The sequence below is a fragment of the Pteropus alecto genome, unplaced genomic scaffold, assembly GCF_000325575.1.
Source record: "Pteropus alecto unplaced genomic scaffold, ASM32557v1 scaffold3, whole genome shotgun sequence".
Classification (NCBI taxonomy): Eukaryota; Metazoa; Chordata; class Mammalia; order Chiroptera; family Pteropodidae; genus Pteropus; species Pteropus alecto.
The window spans coordinates 67,164,804-67,183,553 of NW_006442484.1; the positions used below are offsets into that span (position 1 = coordinate 67,164,804).

Sequence of the window (18,750 nt, forward strand, 5' to 3'; positions counted from 1 at the left end):
TTAGAAAGCTCTTACAGCTGTCCAAGATATCCCTGCCATGGTGGAAAGACAAAAGGCCCCTGGAAGCTGCAGACTTCAGAGCTTTAGAAATGCAGCTGACAGTTAAAAAGATAAATTACATTCATATTTTTCTAGTGAAAGTCCTAATACTGAATTAATGTTATTCCTGTAGTGAGCATCCATTAAGAAGCTCATTTTATTATAAGGATGCATTTTGACCATTAGCTCTTTTCTTTGGCTCCTCCTCCCTCCCCACTCTCCTTTCTCTCTCCAATTCCCCAGGTATTTTGGATACAGTATTAAAAGATTCTTTGAAGAGGAAATAATTCCCCCTTTTTTGGTAGGTTGTATATAACAATGTAGAGGCTTTCTCACATATACAGTAAGCATTCAGTTTAAAAATATAAAAGTAACATATAAAGAAAGAACATAGTGAATCAATTTAAGCTTTGTGGCTTACATTTTATGTAGAACTTGGGAGGGAAAAAGGCTTCTAGCTAGTGGGCTTGTTTATACTTGGATGAAAGGTGATTTCGTAGAATAGAAACCATCTCGAAGAAAACTCAACACTTCGTTTTCTTTCACCTTCAGATGGAATGCACACAATAATGCAATGCCATTCAACATGCTCTTCCCTTTTCCTTCTTAAAAACGAGTTTCTTTAATAAACGATGAACGGATGACATCCGAATGATTATACTTAATAAATCTGTAAATAAGGAGAAAAAATAGTTGTTAGTGGGATGGATAGTAATTAATTTCACGACAAAGCAGAATTCAGGAAACAAATACAATCATCCACAAGCTCCTTTTAACTGGATTTGTTAGTACACATTGATTCTCTGTGCTCCACATAACACTTTGCTTTCAGTTTATCCACTTAGAAAACTAATACCTGTTAACTTTTTAATCTAAAAAGTTACATTTCTCTAGAAATACAGTAAATCCTTTAGGAGAATGTTTCCTGGGTCATTAACTCTCAACCACCCAAATTCTGTTTTTCTCCACTTGAATCTTTGTAGCTCCTCTGTTTTTCTAAGTCCTGCCTGCCTTTTTGGCCTTTTTTCTGCTCATTAGTATCTTAACCAAACAAGGGGCCGGGCAAGGAAAAAAAATGTGAAACTTAAGTCAATTAATTGGGGGATTGTTTACAGCTCCGGGAAAACACTTGCTGGGAAAGAAACTAAAGTTGTTGATTTAAATGAGAGTTTTCAAAATTATCTGTAGTGTCTATTTTTCGTGCTCTTCCAAACCTCCCATTTCTACAGATAATTGAGAGCTGACTAAAAAATGCTGTTGCTAATAAAGCTGTTGGAACTAGGGAAGAAATAAGAAAGAAGAGTGTTGACACAACGTATAGATTACAGACCAGACAGCTGCTTTGCCTCAGTGTGATATAAATAAAACAGAAAAACATTGTTATATGAAGTGCCAAAAAAAAAGATACTCAATTTTCTCAATTATTCCCCACACGTGACTTCACCATGATGGATCAAAGGCATAATTGACATCATGTTTATTGAAAAAACTAGCAACTGTCACACTGTCGAGAGGCTACTGAAAGCTGAAGGAAGGCATGTTTTTTTATTCATTTTCACTCTGGGTTATTTATAGAATTCGATTGTCAACAGCATAGTGCCTAATTTTCCCTCTTCTTTGATAGTCCACGACTCATTCACTTTTCAGAGCACGAAGACAGCCACAAATTGCTCCATGGCAGATATTCAGGCACTACCATTGCCTCGCCTGAATGGAGCAATGGCTATTTATTAATTAAGATTCTGTGACTACTTTCCCTTAAAGTGCCAGCGAAAATAAAAGTCTTTGTCAACCCATAATGGGTTGGTTTCATTTGCTTCGCTTTGTTTTTTTAACTTTTCTGCCCTCTGATTTGGCAGCCAGTGCCCTGTTCCTGATGGGAAATTTATCACTATATTAACATCGTGTCATGCTTCATCACCAGTTACTGTTACTGGTTAAACAAGAGCTCTGGTTACAGAAAATGTTCGCTTTTCAAACTGAAAGAAAATCTTAATGTCCTGTTGCCTCTAATTCAAGTGGCCCTCCAGGCACAGTGTCCGACAAGTGGGAAGACGGAAGTAGAAGGTGGCTTGCCCGTGATCTGGTCAGCCATGTTGCTTGAATTCTACACACACACACACACACACACACACACACACACACACACAACATCATTGAATTTAAGTGCAAAGAAAAACCCATAGAGGTCAACCAGTTCATTTCATAGGTTATGACATGTGGGGTCAAAGAAAGTAAGTTTCTCCCAAGATTAGTCTCATATAAAGAATAACTCTGATGATGGTGCTACCCTATTTGAAATCCTCCATTGATTCCCTCTCATTGTCCCTCTGGGGAAGATTGGCCCATGGAGCTGTTCACGTCCTACCAGCTTCACTTCTCAGGATTCCTCCACCCACCCCACACTTCCACCAGGCCTGACCACGTGCCCTTTCACGTTGCCACCCCTTTTCATATTATGCTCCTCCCACCTAGGCATGCCCAGTCACCCACTTCTGACCTTTGCTCTCCTTTTCTCCGCCAGGCCCTTTCTGCCCTACCCAAGAAGAGCTAATCGCCCTCTCTGAGCTACTGCAGGACTCCATTACCTTTCATGATACTTCCTCATCATAATTGCCACGTTGCCATGTAACTCTTTAGTTCTCTCTCCATCTCCCCCTGAACAAGGTCGAAATCTCTGAGGGTCGGGTTCTGGGTCTTAATCACCTTTACATCACAAGGGACACAGCAATGTTTAAGAGTGCATACAAGTTTAAATAAACATACATCTGAAAACTTTCAGAGGGTTATTAGAAAACTTTTATAAAAGCAGTCGATATAAGTTTGATACCAATTTATTACTCTTCATTCTATTCTGAAAGAATCATCGCCATGCTCCTACAAAGGATTAGTGGGAATCTAAACATCTTTTAAAAACGACTGAAGAAGTCCATAGGAGGTGATAATATAAGCTGTCTCTATCCCATAAATCCCTGATGTCAGAAAGTCAGCATGAGGTTCCAGGGTTAACAGAACTCACTTTATGCCCAAACAAATGAGAGTTGCGAGATAGTCTTAGATTCGACACCTTTTGGAACCTAAGTAAATGTTAACTTTTTATGTGACTCTTTAGAGTTGGGAATCTGTTAAAATTGAGTAATTATTAGAACCCTATTTAAAATAGCTAGAGCTCAGCATCCACGTGTATAGAGTGTAAAAGGAATGAAAGGAATTGGATAACAGCAAAATGTTCTTAAATTCTTGGACTCAACTGATTTTATGCTAGTCATATCAGAATACTGCATCTAGAATTCTATGCTTACGGGTTAGTATGATATAGCACCATATAGGTGATTACTAAGATCTGCCCTACAATCACATACCTGGGGGAACCATGCATCCCTTCTGGGTGTTTAGACAATTATTATATGTTCCTTTAATAGCTGGGTAAGGACTAGTTTATATATGTATGTATTTAGAAGGCTTTGTCTCCTAACATTTAGTATTGAGCTCCTAATCGCAATTTAACCTTCTTTCAATTGAAAACCTTGTTTTTTTAAAATATTTTTTCTTTGTCACTTTTATTAGTTTCCCAACCTTTTCCATTGGAAGGGAAAACAATCTCATCATGTGAGTGAGAAATTACTGTTTTAATCTACTGACATTTAGTTACCATGACATACAGTAGCCTACCCTGACTGATATAATGCTCTAAATTAAAAAACCACCGTGAAAGCTCTAAATCATTTAAAATGTCCTTGTTTTCCCTTAAAAATTTGTACTCAATTAGGCCTTATTTCTTTACTGTCTGAAAGGAAAGGTCTCGGTGTCCACCTTTGGGAATCAGTGGCCTTTGATGGTATTCTATGATCCCTTGGGAGACCAAATGTGTTCTTTCCTCTGAGGAAAAGGGGATTTTATGGAAGCCCAGGAAATTCCCAAGGTTTTATGGCCCGCAGCCCACAAAAGCTTATTTTTCCCAGAATTGATCCTGAAAGTTTAATCCACATCTAAATGTCAGATATGTATTTCTGAAACTCAAGCTGTGTTTGATTTAAGCCTAGAAGATAATAATTTCATCTTGCAAGTCCTGCGATTGTTGATCAGAATTTCTTTGAGAAGGGCGTGTGCGTGTGTGTGTTGTGTGTAATATCATAAATTTGCTCAAGTAACTATAGTTTAGTTACTTATATATAGTTTTATATATAGTTTAACTATAGTTTTATTGTGTGTAATATCATAAATTTGCTCAAGTAATTATAGTTTGTTGCTTATATGTAAGCGACAAAAGTTTATTTCTTCTTAAATCATCTTTTGATCCACTCAAGAACGTGAATAAGAGTTAAAATAATGCAAGTTTTATAGGTTTCTACCATGTACCTTTATATAAATATTTTGCTAACTTTATTTTGAACCATAAAATGCTTCAAGAAAACTTATAACGTTTCATGTGGAATCATGTCTTAAGATTAGTTTCTAAAGCCATTACGTGAGACAGAAGTTGTGAGTAGTCAGAATAAATCTTGAAAAACACTTGAGGAGAGTGCCATTTTGGAAGCTACCTAGACTCTTTCACTAAACCCACCCAACAGTATTTCTTTTAGCACTGCATCAGATGACTGTCCCCTAGTTGAGCACCAGCTAAAGTAATTGGCTTGCATATAAGGGGCCATGCTGTACAATGCATATCTTGAAACACTGGAATTATGTTCAGAACAATGTAAAGCTTAAATTATGAGAGGTGCTCAGGAACCAACACCAGCTGAGGGAAACCAACTCAGCTCATGGCCAGGGGCATATGCTCATTACATGGAACGGCCAATGGGCACAGTATCGCTCCTTAAATTGTTATTTTCCCAGATCCTCAGTTTTGTCTAAGCTTAGATATTTGGTGCATCAGTTAAATACAGTTGTGATGCAATGTCACTATACTTCAGCCATGTAAGAACAACTGTAACTACATGAATTATAATAGAAAGCATGGTTTGTTTATCATCTTTAGTAAATGACATGGTAGATGCACAGTTCCAAATTGATCCAAATCTATTTTTCTTTGCATCTGTGTACGAATGTTTTGCAAAGATGTAGAGTAGAAATGAAGGGCTAATTTTGCAGCCATCCAATGTGAACTTTTCAACCATATTTTAAAATCTTTCTTAAGCAACAAAAATTACCATATGAAACATTTGATAAATTCCTTCTGTGACCTCCACATACTTTGTATTGTTAATAAAATTGGCAGAATGTCTCAAGACAATATGTATCATATGCTTATACATACTTTGAATGTGTCCAATATTTGTGTAAATTACTTAAGTCTTAAAAACACTGTCCTATGTTGGAGGAAATACCTTAGAATCCTATTCAAAATATGAATAACTGAAATGGATATTTTATGACTAATGGCAAAACTAGCTTCTGAAATTTGAACACAGCCAGGAGGTCATTGTACAGTATCAGAATAATGCAATTATGTGTTGCAGGCTTATAATGGTGAGTTGAAGCTGTGAATAATAATAACGTGTGTTGTTGAGTTGTGAATAACAATGTCAGTACCACTCCTAAGGAATTTCCACCTTGCTAGAAATGGAGATAGAGAAGTAGAATGTTCTAACTAGAGACATTCTGCTTAGAGATTGGCCTTGCCTTGTCTCAAGTGATGAAAAGCAAAGGTAGAGCAATGCCTTTTATCAGAAGAGGAGACGACATTGATCTGGTGAGATTCTTAGTCACGATGATCAATCACATGGGAGAAAGTTGTCCTTCATGCATCAATGAGATTACTTTCAATGACAAGTAGTAGCTGTGTGGTTCATGGTGTGAGCAGAAATGCTTACTGTTATGCAATCAAAAGTGCCCAGGGAAAGGGGCCTTTATTTCCACTAAGGCTTGATTCACTGAGGGTCAAGGTCCGGTCCAGGGTGAAGATTTCCAGGACAAATCTTCAAGATATAGGAATCAGAAGTCAGTTCACCATACTAGAGATGGAAAAACCAAGACAAGGATCTCAAAGAGAACAGAGGCTGAAATAAGGAAACATGTTGAGAAAGACAAAAGGTCAGACTCAGGTTGCCATGGCAAAGTCAGGAGCCCAGGTAAGCCAAATCACATTGTGAGATTGTTACTTCTAGGTGAGACTGCCACAGCAGCATCGGGATGGTGGGCACAGACTGTGTTCTGGATTACAGGCTGTGCTAATACGTCCTCGAGCTCCGTGGTTTTTCTTCTGTATGACCCTACTTGCATATCAACCTCTCCACACTGGCTTTTCGGCTTCCCCACAAGACCCTGACGTGAGGAGTAATTTTGCTGAACTCTTTAAAATTTGTACAAATAAATACTTTTCAAAGTTATATATTAGCATAGAGCACAGGTTTTTCCTCATATTCTGCCACCAGTTTTCAATGTGACATTAAATATTCTCTTAAAATGTCTAACCTTATTTCTTCACCTACCAAAAAGAAGTATAATGTCAGAGATAATTGATAAAAGTATTCCTAAAAGCGAAAGGTGATTCTAAGCATGGAAAATTTGTTTTTGTCTGTTAATATTGTTCACCCTTTCTCTAAACTTATTACTCTAAGTATAGGAATTTTTAGACAGTCATAGTAAGCAAAGGGTTCTTAGAGTAATTGTTTAACCAACAATATAACTTAAATCTGATGGAAGTTAAATTTCCATAAGAAGAAAGGCATTTTCTTGTTATTTGGGGAAACTTTTTAGCAAACATAATTGAAAATGGGGACCACCATCTTAAATAGTAATGAATTTGGGAAGAAATTAAAAAGAAGAATTCCCAAATACTCTTCATTAGTAGTCAGCTATAAGTCGCCAAATTTCACTGGACTAAACTGAAAAATGTTACTTGCCAATGTACCTTTGAAAATATTGGTATTCTTTATTAGAAATTGGAGGCGGGGAAAAGATAATTTACATAATAATAACTTTTACTGAATATTTACACTAGATCATCTTCAGAGCTTTTCAGGACTAAAATGTTATTTGAAGAAGTTAATAGAATTAAGCCCCATTAAAAGCCATTATTTATTATTTGATCTTTAGTATATATGGGCACACTATATAAGTGTATTTTTATTATGGAATGTTAAATCTGTAGAGTATTAATGTGAGTGCTCTTGGGCTATAGTTTCCGTGGATCTTCAAAAGGCTTTTGAATTAATGATCCTGAGTGGCATTTGTAAGAATCTCCCAAAACTTTTACTTGACAGAAATCTTTATCACCAACAGAAAATAAGTAACAGTTGTGTCCATGACTATCTGTCTTCAGCTGAATATTCTTTTTCAGAACCTAGTTTGAGATTTAAAATAAAATTAGTAAAATAAGATTGCATATGGATTTTATTATATTTTACATTTTATTTTCTTTATGTTATCAAGAACATGAATGCCACATAATCTCAGGTACTTGGAGAGCTCTGTTTCTACTTTGAAAAATAAATATTCTGTTTTCTCAGGCAGAACCATGGTACTACTAAATTTGAAGTTTACAGGACAACAGTAACATCTTGGCATTCTTGAAAGGTACAAAGGTGTTTTACTTTACTCCATTACTTTCAAGAGACTAACCCTTTTTGAGAAAACCTTTAAAATTCTAGCCTTTTGTAAGTACAGAAAGATTAAATCATATTTCTATAATTAAAAATTTTATGATGAAATTTAAAATAACATTTTTACGGTAACTTCATAAAAACTTAAAAAATCTTTCAAACTCCAAACTCAAAAACAGTCCCTATTCTATTGACAGTTGTTCATATGCATTCATCTGATTTAAATAGTTTTATTCAGTGCGTTTGTAAAGGTTATCACATCTAGTACCTACAAATGAGGGCTATACTCACCAAAGGCAAACAAATACCTCTCCTTCAAAATGAAAAGCTGCATGTCTTGAGGCTCTCTGAAAATAACACAGCTCTTTGGAATTAACCGAATACAATTTAATCATAGTTGAGGTGCATGTATTTACATACATGCCCATTTGGGCTTACACACAAAGTCATCGAAGATTAATTCACAAGTCCAACAATGGTTCGTTGGCAGTGATCAGCTCCCTTTCATTCAGTCAGTGGTGAACTTTACCAGGAGCAGTCCTGGCTGCCATTCAATCCTGGTCCTGATCCAGAGTTTATTTCTTTCATCTTTGTCTTATGTTGATTCTCTCTTGCACCCCATTCAGTTTAATACCAGTTTCCCACATAAGCCTGTTAGAGATGTAATATTAATTACCCAGAAATCTCAGTCTGCAATTGCTTTAACATCATTCTTTAATAAATACAGACTTCATTGCATGTATTTCTATTACTTTAGCTACTTTTATTTCTATTTTTATTGCACAGATCTGTGCAAATAAAAATATATCAAAAAGTATGGCTATAAATGTGCTCTGCTAAATTCCTTCTGCCTTGACATGCCTGTGAACTGCTGCTACAAAATGCCTGCTGCATTTTAATGTCTTTCTTAAAAGGCAACATGATATGGTAGAAATAACACTGGCTTTGGATTCACACAACTCCTGGTCCACCATTCAACAATTGTGCTACTTAACTTCTCTGAGCTTTGGTGTACTTGTCTGAAATGTCAGTAACAATGTCATCCTACAAATTTGACTGAGGAGTAAATTAGATGAAGTATGTAAAGCATAAGTATTATACTTAGGACATTAGAGGAACTTAATAAATATTAGTTTCTTTTCTCCACCCTGCAGCAGTAATGGGAGGAGACTATAACACTCATTTAAAAATGTGCTTGTTGAGTTAATTATGAAGTAAGAAGAATAAGGCTAAATTTCAAAGGAGCAGATAATTCCATACTGTGATATTTATTGCATGTGGGCGTGTATTACCATAGGTGGCTATGAAGAAAAAGACATGGTTTCTGAACTTCATTATAACTTTAAACTCTGTCCAGCTCTAAAGTATTATAAGAAGAGCCTGTTTTACTACACATCTGCCTTTAAAGGCATAGGCAGTATATATTTACAAGATATCACTATAATATAAATCTGTTTTTGTTATACTGTTTAAATTCATTTAACATAACATTTTAGCACATTTAAAGTATAGGAGTGGCATTGATCACCTACATAGGGATACAGCTGTAGTAGAAACTTTTTTTTGAATAAGAATGGCTAACTTCCTGCAATAAACAATTAATACAGAAAGCCTAATTTTCTTACTAGCAACTTGGAGATGTGGTTATTGATGCTTTACCTGATTTTATATGGTTGTAAGAGTATTTGAGTTACATCATAATTTGAAGTTATTAGGCAAAAGATTCCTTAGAATCATTGCTGCTAAATTTCATAAGGCCAAGAAAATAGAACAGATAGCATGTAAGAGAGGAATGAAAACGGGAGTCCTCAGTAAGTCTTTAAGGACTAGACGTAAGTTTTACTCTGGTCCAGTATGTTGCTAAGGGACCTGGTCTCGAAGATATAAATAAGATGAAGGAGGAGACGTAGGCTGGAAGGCAGTACCTAATGGTGGAAATACTCGTCTTTGAAGTCAAACAGACTTTATTCATCGCCTAGTAGCCATGAGTGTCAAATTCCTCCTCTCTATGGAACAGAACAATAAAATCTATCTTTCAATATTCACTTGATGTTTTGGGATATTTGCAGTACCTGCTACACAAAAATAAAAATAAATTCAAATGTCAGCTCCTGGGGATTGGTAGTGGATTTCTAAAGTTCTCAGTTGAGAAGGATTCTGAGGTTATATCTAGTCTCAGTGGGAAAGAATGCTGGAATTGATTAGTGATGTCTGCTCTGGGCAGAAAGTGGAGTAAATAAAAGTCTATATCAATAGTATCAATATATTTACTATGTAAGTTTCTATAAATTATAACTATTATGGTTATTGCTGATATTGTGACAAAGTTTTTGTTTTTTTTTTTTTTTAATATTACTCTTCAAATTGCTACATCCTCAACACAAAATGGAATCAATGAACTGCTTTGGTGATGACGGCTGTGTATATCATTTTTATTGATGTGATGGAGAACTTGTGTATATTATCTTCAGAGAAGAGCTTAAAAATGAAATCAGAATTTGCTATTCCTAATTTTATTCTGTAAAACACCTACTTGGATAAAAAATTGATATAGATTTTAAAAGTAGAGTGGAGACTGGACAGAAAAAAAAAGAGAGATAATGTTGAAATATAGTCCCAGATTATCATGACAGGTTTGTACAGTGTCCCATATCTTTTTTAAAAATAGTCACACAAGGGAGAAGATATAACATGTTTTGCACTTAGATGGTCCTTGACTTTCCCGACTTTTTCCCTGTTTTTTTTTTTACTCTTAGGCCAGATTTCTTTTCTGGGTAAATAGTCATGTTTCCTGTCAGCCATAGGAGATTTTCTGAATCCTAAACAGCTGATTTTGTATTCTCGCCCCATTCCCTCTATCTGAGAACTGAAATCTGATCAAACCCATATTTTTAAATTTATGTGTTTATAGGCCTATGGAAGACTAGTTTACAGTCTGAGTCTGAATTTTTTTTTTAAATTTCACCACAAATGTAGTAAAATGGTAGGAGTTTTTAAAACAGTGCCTTATCAGTTTCTTTTTTCTTTTTCTTTTTTTCTTTTATTACTGATGACTTCATTCTGCTTGAATTCAATGCTTCAGTTTCTTTGGGTAAACTAATAGATTATGTATGTGATGTTTGCACTGTGTTGATTGAACTCATCTGGTGAGTTTGAGCACTGCTCATGCATTCACGTAATCGGCAGAAGCGTGCACGTTGGATTCACGCAGCATAGACAGGTCATAATGCTCAAGAGCGAGGGAAGCTGTTCAAAATAGAGCTGTGATGATTTCCTCCTTTCCCATTGTTCAGGAAAGCGTTATCAGGCCTTCAAGTTTTATCTTATTGTTATTTTTTTCAACTGCTCAAGGAAAACTTTAGCTTTTTAAAAAAATGCATAGAAAAGAAACAGAATTAGAACTATTTTGAGAGTTTTAAAATACATTTTGAGGAAAAATAAAGGTATGTGATCTGTGAGAGTTTGTCTTAAATGCATCAACTACTTGATGTCTGTAGAGGACATAGGCAGCCCCAAACCCTATACTAACTTTTTAGGAAGGTTGTTAGACATCAACGCTTGGGCCTGCTTTCAATCAACTTACAATCCAGTTTGGGAAGAATGCTTTTCCTTCAAAACATGTTTACTCACCATTTTCTTTTTATGGTTTATAAGTATAATTTTTAAATGTTTTAACAAAATAGTAGATGACCTATTTCTATTGCTTTCAGAAATCTAATTTTATCAGATAGCCCATTTAAACTTAAAACTCTACTGTTTTGGGGAAACTTTTGGGGCATGTAAACCTCTTCATACTGGGGCCCCTGCCTGCTTTTCACAGTCACACCTATCTCTCTGCTCTGCTCCCTCCCGTGTACTAGAGCAGTGATTCTCACATACCCTTGAACATGATAATCATTATAGTTAATAAGTTGCTACAAATTGAGTTAAAGTACCAAAATTTGCAAATGATATGCTTTTTGTCATTTATCAGAGTAAATTCAAAATATCCCTGAAGTCACCAGCACTCACTTTTATTCTAAATTTTATTTCCTGTGTGAGAGAGGGAAGAGAGTATATATCACCTGATATCTGTGTAAGGCAGGACAAAAGAGGTTGAGGACCACTGCTTGCCCAAAATGACTTATTTGCCTTCCCCCTAAGAAAGATGCTTTCTCATTTCTGTTCTTTGCATTTGCCTCTCTCTCTACCTGGAATTCCTTCATCTCACTTGTCCAGCTATTGAGTCCCTGTGCATCCTTCGAGATTTAGCTAAAGTGTCACCTCCTCTACGGAGGCATCTGTGATCTTCTTCCATGGCCCTTCTCTCACTTCGTCAAAGTTTAAACAGTCTCTGTTTTCCACACCACTTGTGCAGGCCTCTGTTATAGCCACTGTCACAATGGATTATAGTCTTCTGTATCACTTTCAGTCCTCTACCTCCTAGACTATGTGCTTTTGGCAGACAAGGACTGTGAACTGTTCATTCTTACTTTCCCAGATCTTAACATAAGGTTTGACACAATAGGGTACTAAGTTATGCCTGAGATGAACCAAAGACATTGAACAACTGTTGAGATCTGCCTATCACATCCTCTTGTTTCCCAGCCCTGAATCGTGTCACATAGTGTTGGTTCTGTTGAAACGATCGGGACAAATACAAGCTAAAAGGGAGCCACTGGCTGACCAGTTTGGGGTTGGGTGGATGAGTAATGCCTGGAGAAGCTGTAATGCCTGAGAAGAAGAAGTGTCTAAAGTGAGAGAGGAAAACTTTAGACAAGTAACCAAGGTGGCACCTTCTACTATCACCAGCTTTTTTTTTTCTTTCTACTTCTTGGCATGGCTTCCACCTTTTCTTCTGTCTCTATGCCTAGGCTGTTCCCATATATTGATAGGTACCTCACCCCCTACTCCAAAAATTTGTGAGTCTCCTTAAAAATGAGCACTGGCACATGCCAACTCTGTGTCACATCCAACCTTCAGGTCAAATAACTGGTCTCAAATAAGCAACAGTTATTTGGGAAAATGAGATGCCGACATTAAAATGTAACCAAACTTTGTGGGTATGATTAAAAGTGTGATGGCTCCTTTAATTGCTCTAAAAGTCAGGACCTTATCTTACCTTCTTACGCAAAAGGCGTTTATTAATCCCAAACCAGATGTTCTGACCCTTGGAGCTAACGGCATGCATTAAGGACTGTTTTTGTTCATTTTTATTATTATTACACAGTTTTCCTAATATATTTGAATAATATTATTGAATCCTCCAAATGTAGACATCAGCTCCTTTAATAAGATTAAAAGGTGCATTTCCAGGATGACATACACTGTGTGACTGTGTTTGTTTATGTCCTGTAGTGGCCGTCCCATGAGTGGAAGTGCTGACCGCATTCAGAGGTTGCGGAAGGAGTATTATCAGGCTCGGAGGGAAGGTTTTGCATTATATGAGGACGACGAAGGAAGAGCAAGGCCATCTGATTATGACCTGCACTGGGTAAGTCCATGCCTGATTCCAATTTACTGAGATAGTTTAGAGCAGAAGAACATGAACAAGAATGTTCTATACATATCAAGTTGTATTTAGATCACTTGGGTTTTATAGGTATATGAACATTACCCCAACCACAGCCATCTTCTCCCACAGAAGTTGTTTACATAAATCGAACCACACTAATGCACAGTAGTTTATTTTAATTGCTCTCATATTTACTCCCTGTTGCACTTGTACACCATCTTGGGGTGGAGCAGATGTTTGCTATTTTAAAGAAGACAAGGAATCTTTGTCATTCTGTACTGAGCCTTAGTCCTTGCCCTCCATCGCTCGGTCTCAGCCATCTGGGCAGTCATTAATAGAACATACAATATAAGTCATCTTGCCTTTGGAAAATGGTTATTAGAAGTAAATTTCAGAAGGATTATCTTCAGAGATATCAGCTGTTTGTATATTGCATTTGAACAATTCCCATTTTGCTGGTCTTACTAGTATACTAATATAATTTTATTTTGAGATAAGAACAGATTTTGTATTAGAGGGTTCCCTTTGCCAAATCCTTTAACATGTGAGAACAGAAATGAATATTGTCACCTCTAAAGAAATAATCTTTGGTTTTTTTCATGATAGCATGATTCATTCTCCTATCTTTTTCAAGAAGGCAAGGCTGTACTTACAAAGTACACTTGACTCTTGAGCATCTACAAAAATGCCCCAGAAGAGGGTGCTTAGAGTTTGATTAAAAGTACATTTCACATACTTAGAATAGTGCCTGAAACTGAGTTTTGGTGTTCAATAAATGTTAGCTCTCATTCTTAGTGTCATGACTGGAGCAGAGCTGTATGTGGTAATAGTAATGTCCTCATTGCGAGTCAGCTCTCACTCACCCTCTTTGATGATTACTGCCTTCTACTACAGTTTTGAGAGCCACAAAGGAACTCTCTTATCCCTGGTGGCCACTAAAGGCACCAGCTCTTCTGAAGGATGAATCTATTAAAGGAAAGTTTCCTTTTTGATTTTCACACTCCTATTTATGCTCCTGAGGTCAGGGCTGGGAGAGCAGAGTCCAGGGATTCAGCCGATTCCCTCTAGCTTTCACGGCACTGCTATGGCATCTCATGTGCGGCACTCAGCACTTTTACACTGGTATTTAAAAGTCAGTTTCAGCACCTATCACTGTTGTGCAGAGCAGCTCCTTGACCCAGTAGATTCTTCCATGTATGGAGGAGTTTTAAAAAAAAATAATCAGGAGTGCACAGTATGGATTGGCAATCTCCAACCAAATGGCCTCAGCCTCTTCCAGAAGTAAGTACCCTGTGACTAGAGATCAGAACAAACAGCTATTTATTGGCTTCATTATATAATGACATTTACGGTGATGAGACAACTGGTCACATAGATTCTCAGTAACAGAAGAGAAAGATTTCCACAGAATAACAATGCAGATAACAATTCACTTTATTTCAAACTGAATTGAGATCGAGTTACTGACTTTTATGAGAGACTCTGCTCCTTCAAACAAATAAGCAGCAAAATAAAGAGAAGCTGTCTCCACCATAACGAAAACAGAGCACCCTGTCCAATGCACAGAAAGGGCCTCCATCCCAAAACTATTATGAGCAAAGTAAGGCAAGTAATTTTCAGATTATGCAATCCTGATTTTTACATTATTTAATATGATTTTTTATATCATGCTGAACAGATGAAAATGCTTAACCTTCGTGAAACTTAAAGTTTCTGACCTTCACCAAACCTGAGCTAGATAACTACACACTTGGGTCTTTCCTATCTTAATGATTCTATTTTTATGCCATGCAAAAGTATACCTAGACGAACAATCCAGTAAGTAAAGAAGTATCTCTATTTAAATTCATGTTTCCCGTGCTCGGATTTGTTGAGCGTTGCCAAAAGTGACTGATTTTACATTTCCCAGACTATTGGAGACTAAAGCTTCCCAAAGGGATGCCTGAGAAATGTGTTGTCGTAAAAGACGAGTGCTTTGTCATTGCCCGAGATATTCCAAATCAGGGATTAGAATCTCAGCATCCTTTCCCGTCCTCTCCCCAAGCCAAGGGAAAACACTAGTATCTTTTGTCCAGCATAGGCCTGAGAAATTGCACCATTGTCTTGCCACTTTTGGGGAGATCTAGGAAAGCAAGTTTAGAAAGTTAACATTTCATTTGTTAGCCAGACCCAGCAAGGCAGCTTTTATGAGACTATGGTTCCTCGATTGAACTGTTCTTCAGCATCACTTATTAAAATCTGATCAACAGTCCGTGAAAGGGAGGAGTGGAGCCCAAGAGAGGGCACCCCAGGTGCTTCTCCAGGTGGTTCTCAAAGTTTCTGGCCCACAATTCTAAAAAGAAGCCATTGACTCCAATTGCTTTAGTAAGCACCAAGGTAGTTCAGTTTCTTTAACAATATCATTACATGGACCAGCATCATCAGAAAGTATTTTCATGGACTCAAAACTCTCCAAGCCCAGTACCTCAGCTTGAGAGGCCTGACAATTATTCCCTGGAGTCACACTATTCTGAATAACTTCTGAACTATCAAGAAGGAAATTAGGAAGATGAGTTACCTAATAACTCCTTTTAAACTAGTTTTTAAATAGGCCAGAAAAAATGTAAATATGACCACAAAAATCTTCAAAGCCAAAATGATAAAAGCAATCACTCGATTACAATCTATGATTATTTTTTAAAAGGAAATATATTTTTGTCAGTGAGACTAATAATCTTTCTTCAGCCAGCCTTGGACTTTTTGGATCTGCCCAGGCCATCCTGTTGGTGGTTCACTCCAGTATCACACCTGCCCAGTGGCCCAAAGCTAAAGATTTCTCCCACTATTCTCTTGGATTCTCACTTGCTCTCACATCATTCTCTAGCATAGCGAGATTTTAGCTTCTAATATGAGCTCAGAGAGATAGCAGTAATTCTGTTGCAGGCAGAGTATGCAGTTAGGGGTGCTAGGAAAGCTGTAGAGACCATAAAAGAGTTGCCTCAGCCGACATACTTTGTTTTTTCCTCTCGAATTTGGTGTTTTTCTTTTCCCCAAAGGAGCTCCTCATTTATTCACCTCATTTGTGTTAAAATAAGTGAATACAAACAGATTTCAGGATTTGTAAATATGGACATGAGACCTTAAAAATCTTTTCAGCCAGTCTGTTTTGTAGCTGTTTTCCCATCTAGGCTTTGAAAAGCTGTAAAAAACAAGTTGGGAGAATTTCAATGGCTGCGAGTGAAAAGGCCTGGCAAGTTTTTATAGGCCCAATTAAGTGAACAAGATATGCTAGCTGCGAAATGTTAATATTTGCCAAAATAAAACGTAATACCTGTTATCTGCTGGTATTTTATTTTATGTAAAACTAAAGACTGTCACAGTCCTCTGGCAATAAGCTGGGGTGGTTTTTTTTTATGTTTTATTTTGTTTTGTTTTGTTTTCTTAGCAGGTAAAGATTATCTGCTTATTTAATAGCAACATGAATATGTTATAAGTAATTTCAGAAATGAGATGACTCAAGAGTTTTCTAAATATATTAGTACCTTTATTATTGTCTTTTTTCAAGAGCTTCATGGAATATATCATAGCCCCTTCCACCTACCTATTTCTGTTGTTTTTTAACTCTTTGGCTAAATTAGAATGTTTATCTATAGAGGGAGTTTATAGACACATGGATGAGAAGGAGGTATGCTAGTTTCTGATGTCATAAAAGACATGGTGATTTATCTTTCTGGCAAAGGGGATTGGTTCTGGAAGGTGATGGTTGAGTGAGTGAATGAAAACATTCTGAAAGATTTGTTCACCCTATCGCAAAGTTGGTCTAGGAACCAACTTGAGGGAACATTCTTGGCAGCTGTCTGGATGATGAAAGACACATCCGGTGAATTCTGCAGTCAGAAGAAAGAGAGAACAAGATGCTGAGATCATGCTAACCATCTTGAGAAAGAGATTTAGGATGGAATGTGCAATAGCCACACAAGTATAAAAAGCATCAGAAGGTTATTTTCTAAACATGAGAAATAAGAAAAATGAGCTTCTGCTGTCAGTGGGCCAATACAAGCATAGAGACTGGTCTGTCTTTTTCCTTCTCTGCCCCTTAAAGGCATCTGATAAAAACTGAGGACATTAATAAACAATTTTAGACGAATCAATGGTTCTTAAATTGCAAAGAACAGAAACCTCATTCAAACTGGCCTAAGCAAAAAGGGAAATTGTGTTGGCTTATATGACTTTAAAGTCCATAGGCATGTCTGACTTCAGACAAAGCTAGATCCAGCTTCTCTGTACAGGCCATCAGGAGTCTTTCTCCCTCTCTCAGCTTTGTTATTCTCTCTGTAGGCAACTTCTCAGGGGGCTTTCCCACGTGGTGACATGTTTATAGGCAATCCCCAATATAGAAATAAATTGTGTTTCAGAAACTTACTTAGAAATTGGCAATGTGGGACTGGCAATGGCTTCCCCTAAGAGAAAAAAGAAAAAATGGTTGCTGGTAGGGTCCCAGACCACTAAAAAGCCCACTAAAATCCCATAACTTCATGCTAGTCACAGAACAGTCACCTAGGAGCAGGAGCAGGGAGCCATCTGAGCCACGGGTGGAGAAGGAAACTCCCTTCTTACCTCTTTCCTGGACACACTTAAAAAAAAAAAAAAATTTTACTGTGGTAACATTGGTTAATGAAATCCAGTAAATTTCAAGTATACAATTTAGCAGTAAGGCATATGTATATTACGTTATGTGTTGACCACCCATAGTTAAATTTCTTTCTGTCACCACATATTTGACTCCTTTACCCCGTCTACCTCCCTCCTCCCCCAACTCCCTACCCTCTGGTAACCAGTAGTCCATTGTCCATGACCATGAGTCTTTGTTCGTCCTGTTCATTTGTTGCTTTTAGGTTTATATTCCATATATAAATGATATCATATGATTTTCAACTTTTTCTGTCTGGCTTATTTTGCTTAGCATGATTATCTTGAGGTCCATCCATGTTGTCGCAAATGGCGGTATTTCATCGCTTCTTATGGCTGAGTAATATTCCATTGTATATATGTACCACTGCTTCTTTATCCAATCATCTATTGTAGAACACTTCGGTTGCTTCCATGTCCTGTGAATAATGCTACTATGAACATCGGTGTACAAATACCTTTTCGGATATGTGTTTTCAAGTCTTTGGGGTAAATACCCAGTAGAGAGATTACTAGATCATACGGTAGATCAATTCTTAGTTTTTTGAGGAACCTCCATATTGTTTTCCATTGCGGCTGTACCAATTTCCAGTCCCACCAGCAGTGTATAAGGGTTCCTTTTTCTCTGCATCCTCTCCAACATTTGTTATTACTTGTCCTGTTGATAACAACCATTTTAACAGGTGTGAGATGTTATCTCATTGCTGGACACACTTTTGAGGTGTTCTCTAGCCCCTTCCTATCTCCCAGTAATTAAGAGTGTCTCCCCAAGTGACCCATCCTCACTTAAGCCCACCTTTTCCCACAAGGTGCTCAGGAGTCCAAAGTTACCTCTCTGCCCATTCCCCCTGAAATTTACCATACTTTCAAGTGCAGTTCATCTCAGCTAAACTTTGGGGGAAAATAATCTGACCCATAAAGGTCCTTAACACTCCCTGAGAGACTTCTCTGTTTAAAGAAGACACTGGATTAACCCTTATGATTAAGTGCAACATTAGGCAC

At 37.1% G+C, this 18,750-nt stretch overlaps 1 protein-coding gene across 1 annotated transcript in view; it reads left to right on the plus strand.

Annotated features, from left to right (window-relative positions):
- The window catches only part of PARD3B (par-3 family cell polarity regulator beta), a 905,664-nt gene that overhangs the window by 799,480 nt on the left and 87,434 nt on the right, over positions 1-18,750 (plus strand). Inside the window, exon 22 of the mRNA XM_025039317.1 lies at positions 12,924-13,059. Within this exon, the coding sequence (XP_024895085.1) occupies positions 12,924-13,059 (136 nt within the window). The remainder of the gene's footprint in view (positions 1-12,923; positions 13,060-18,750) is intronic.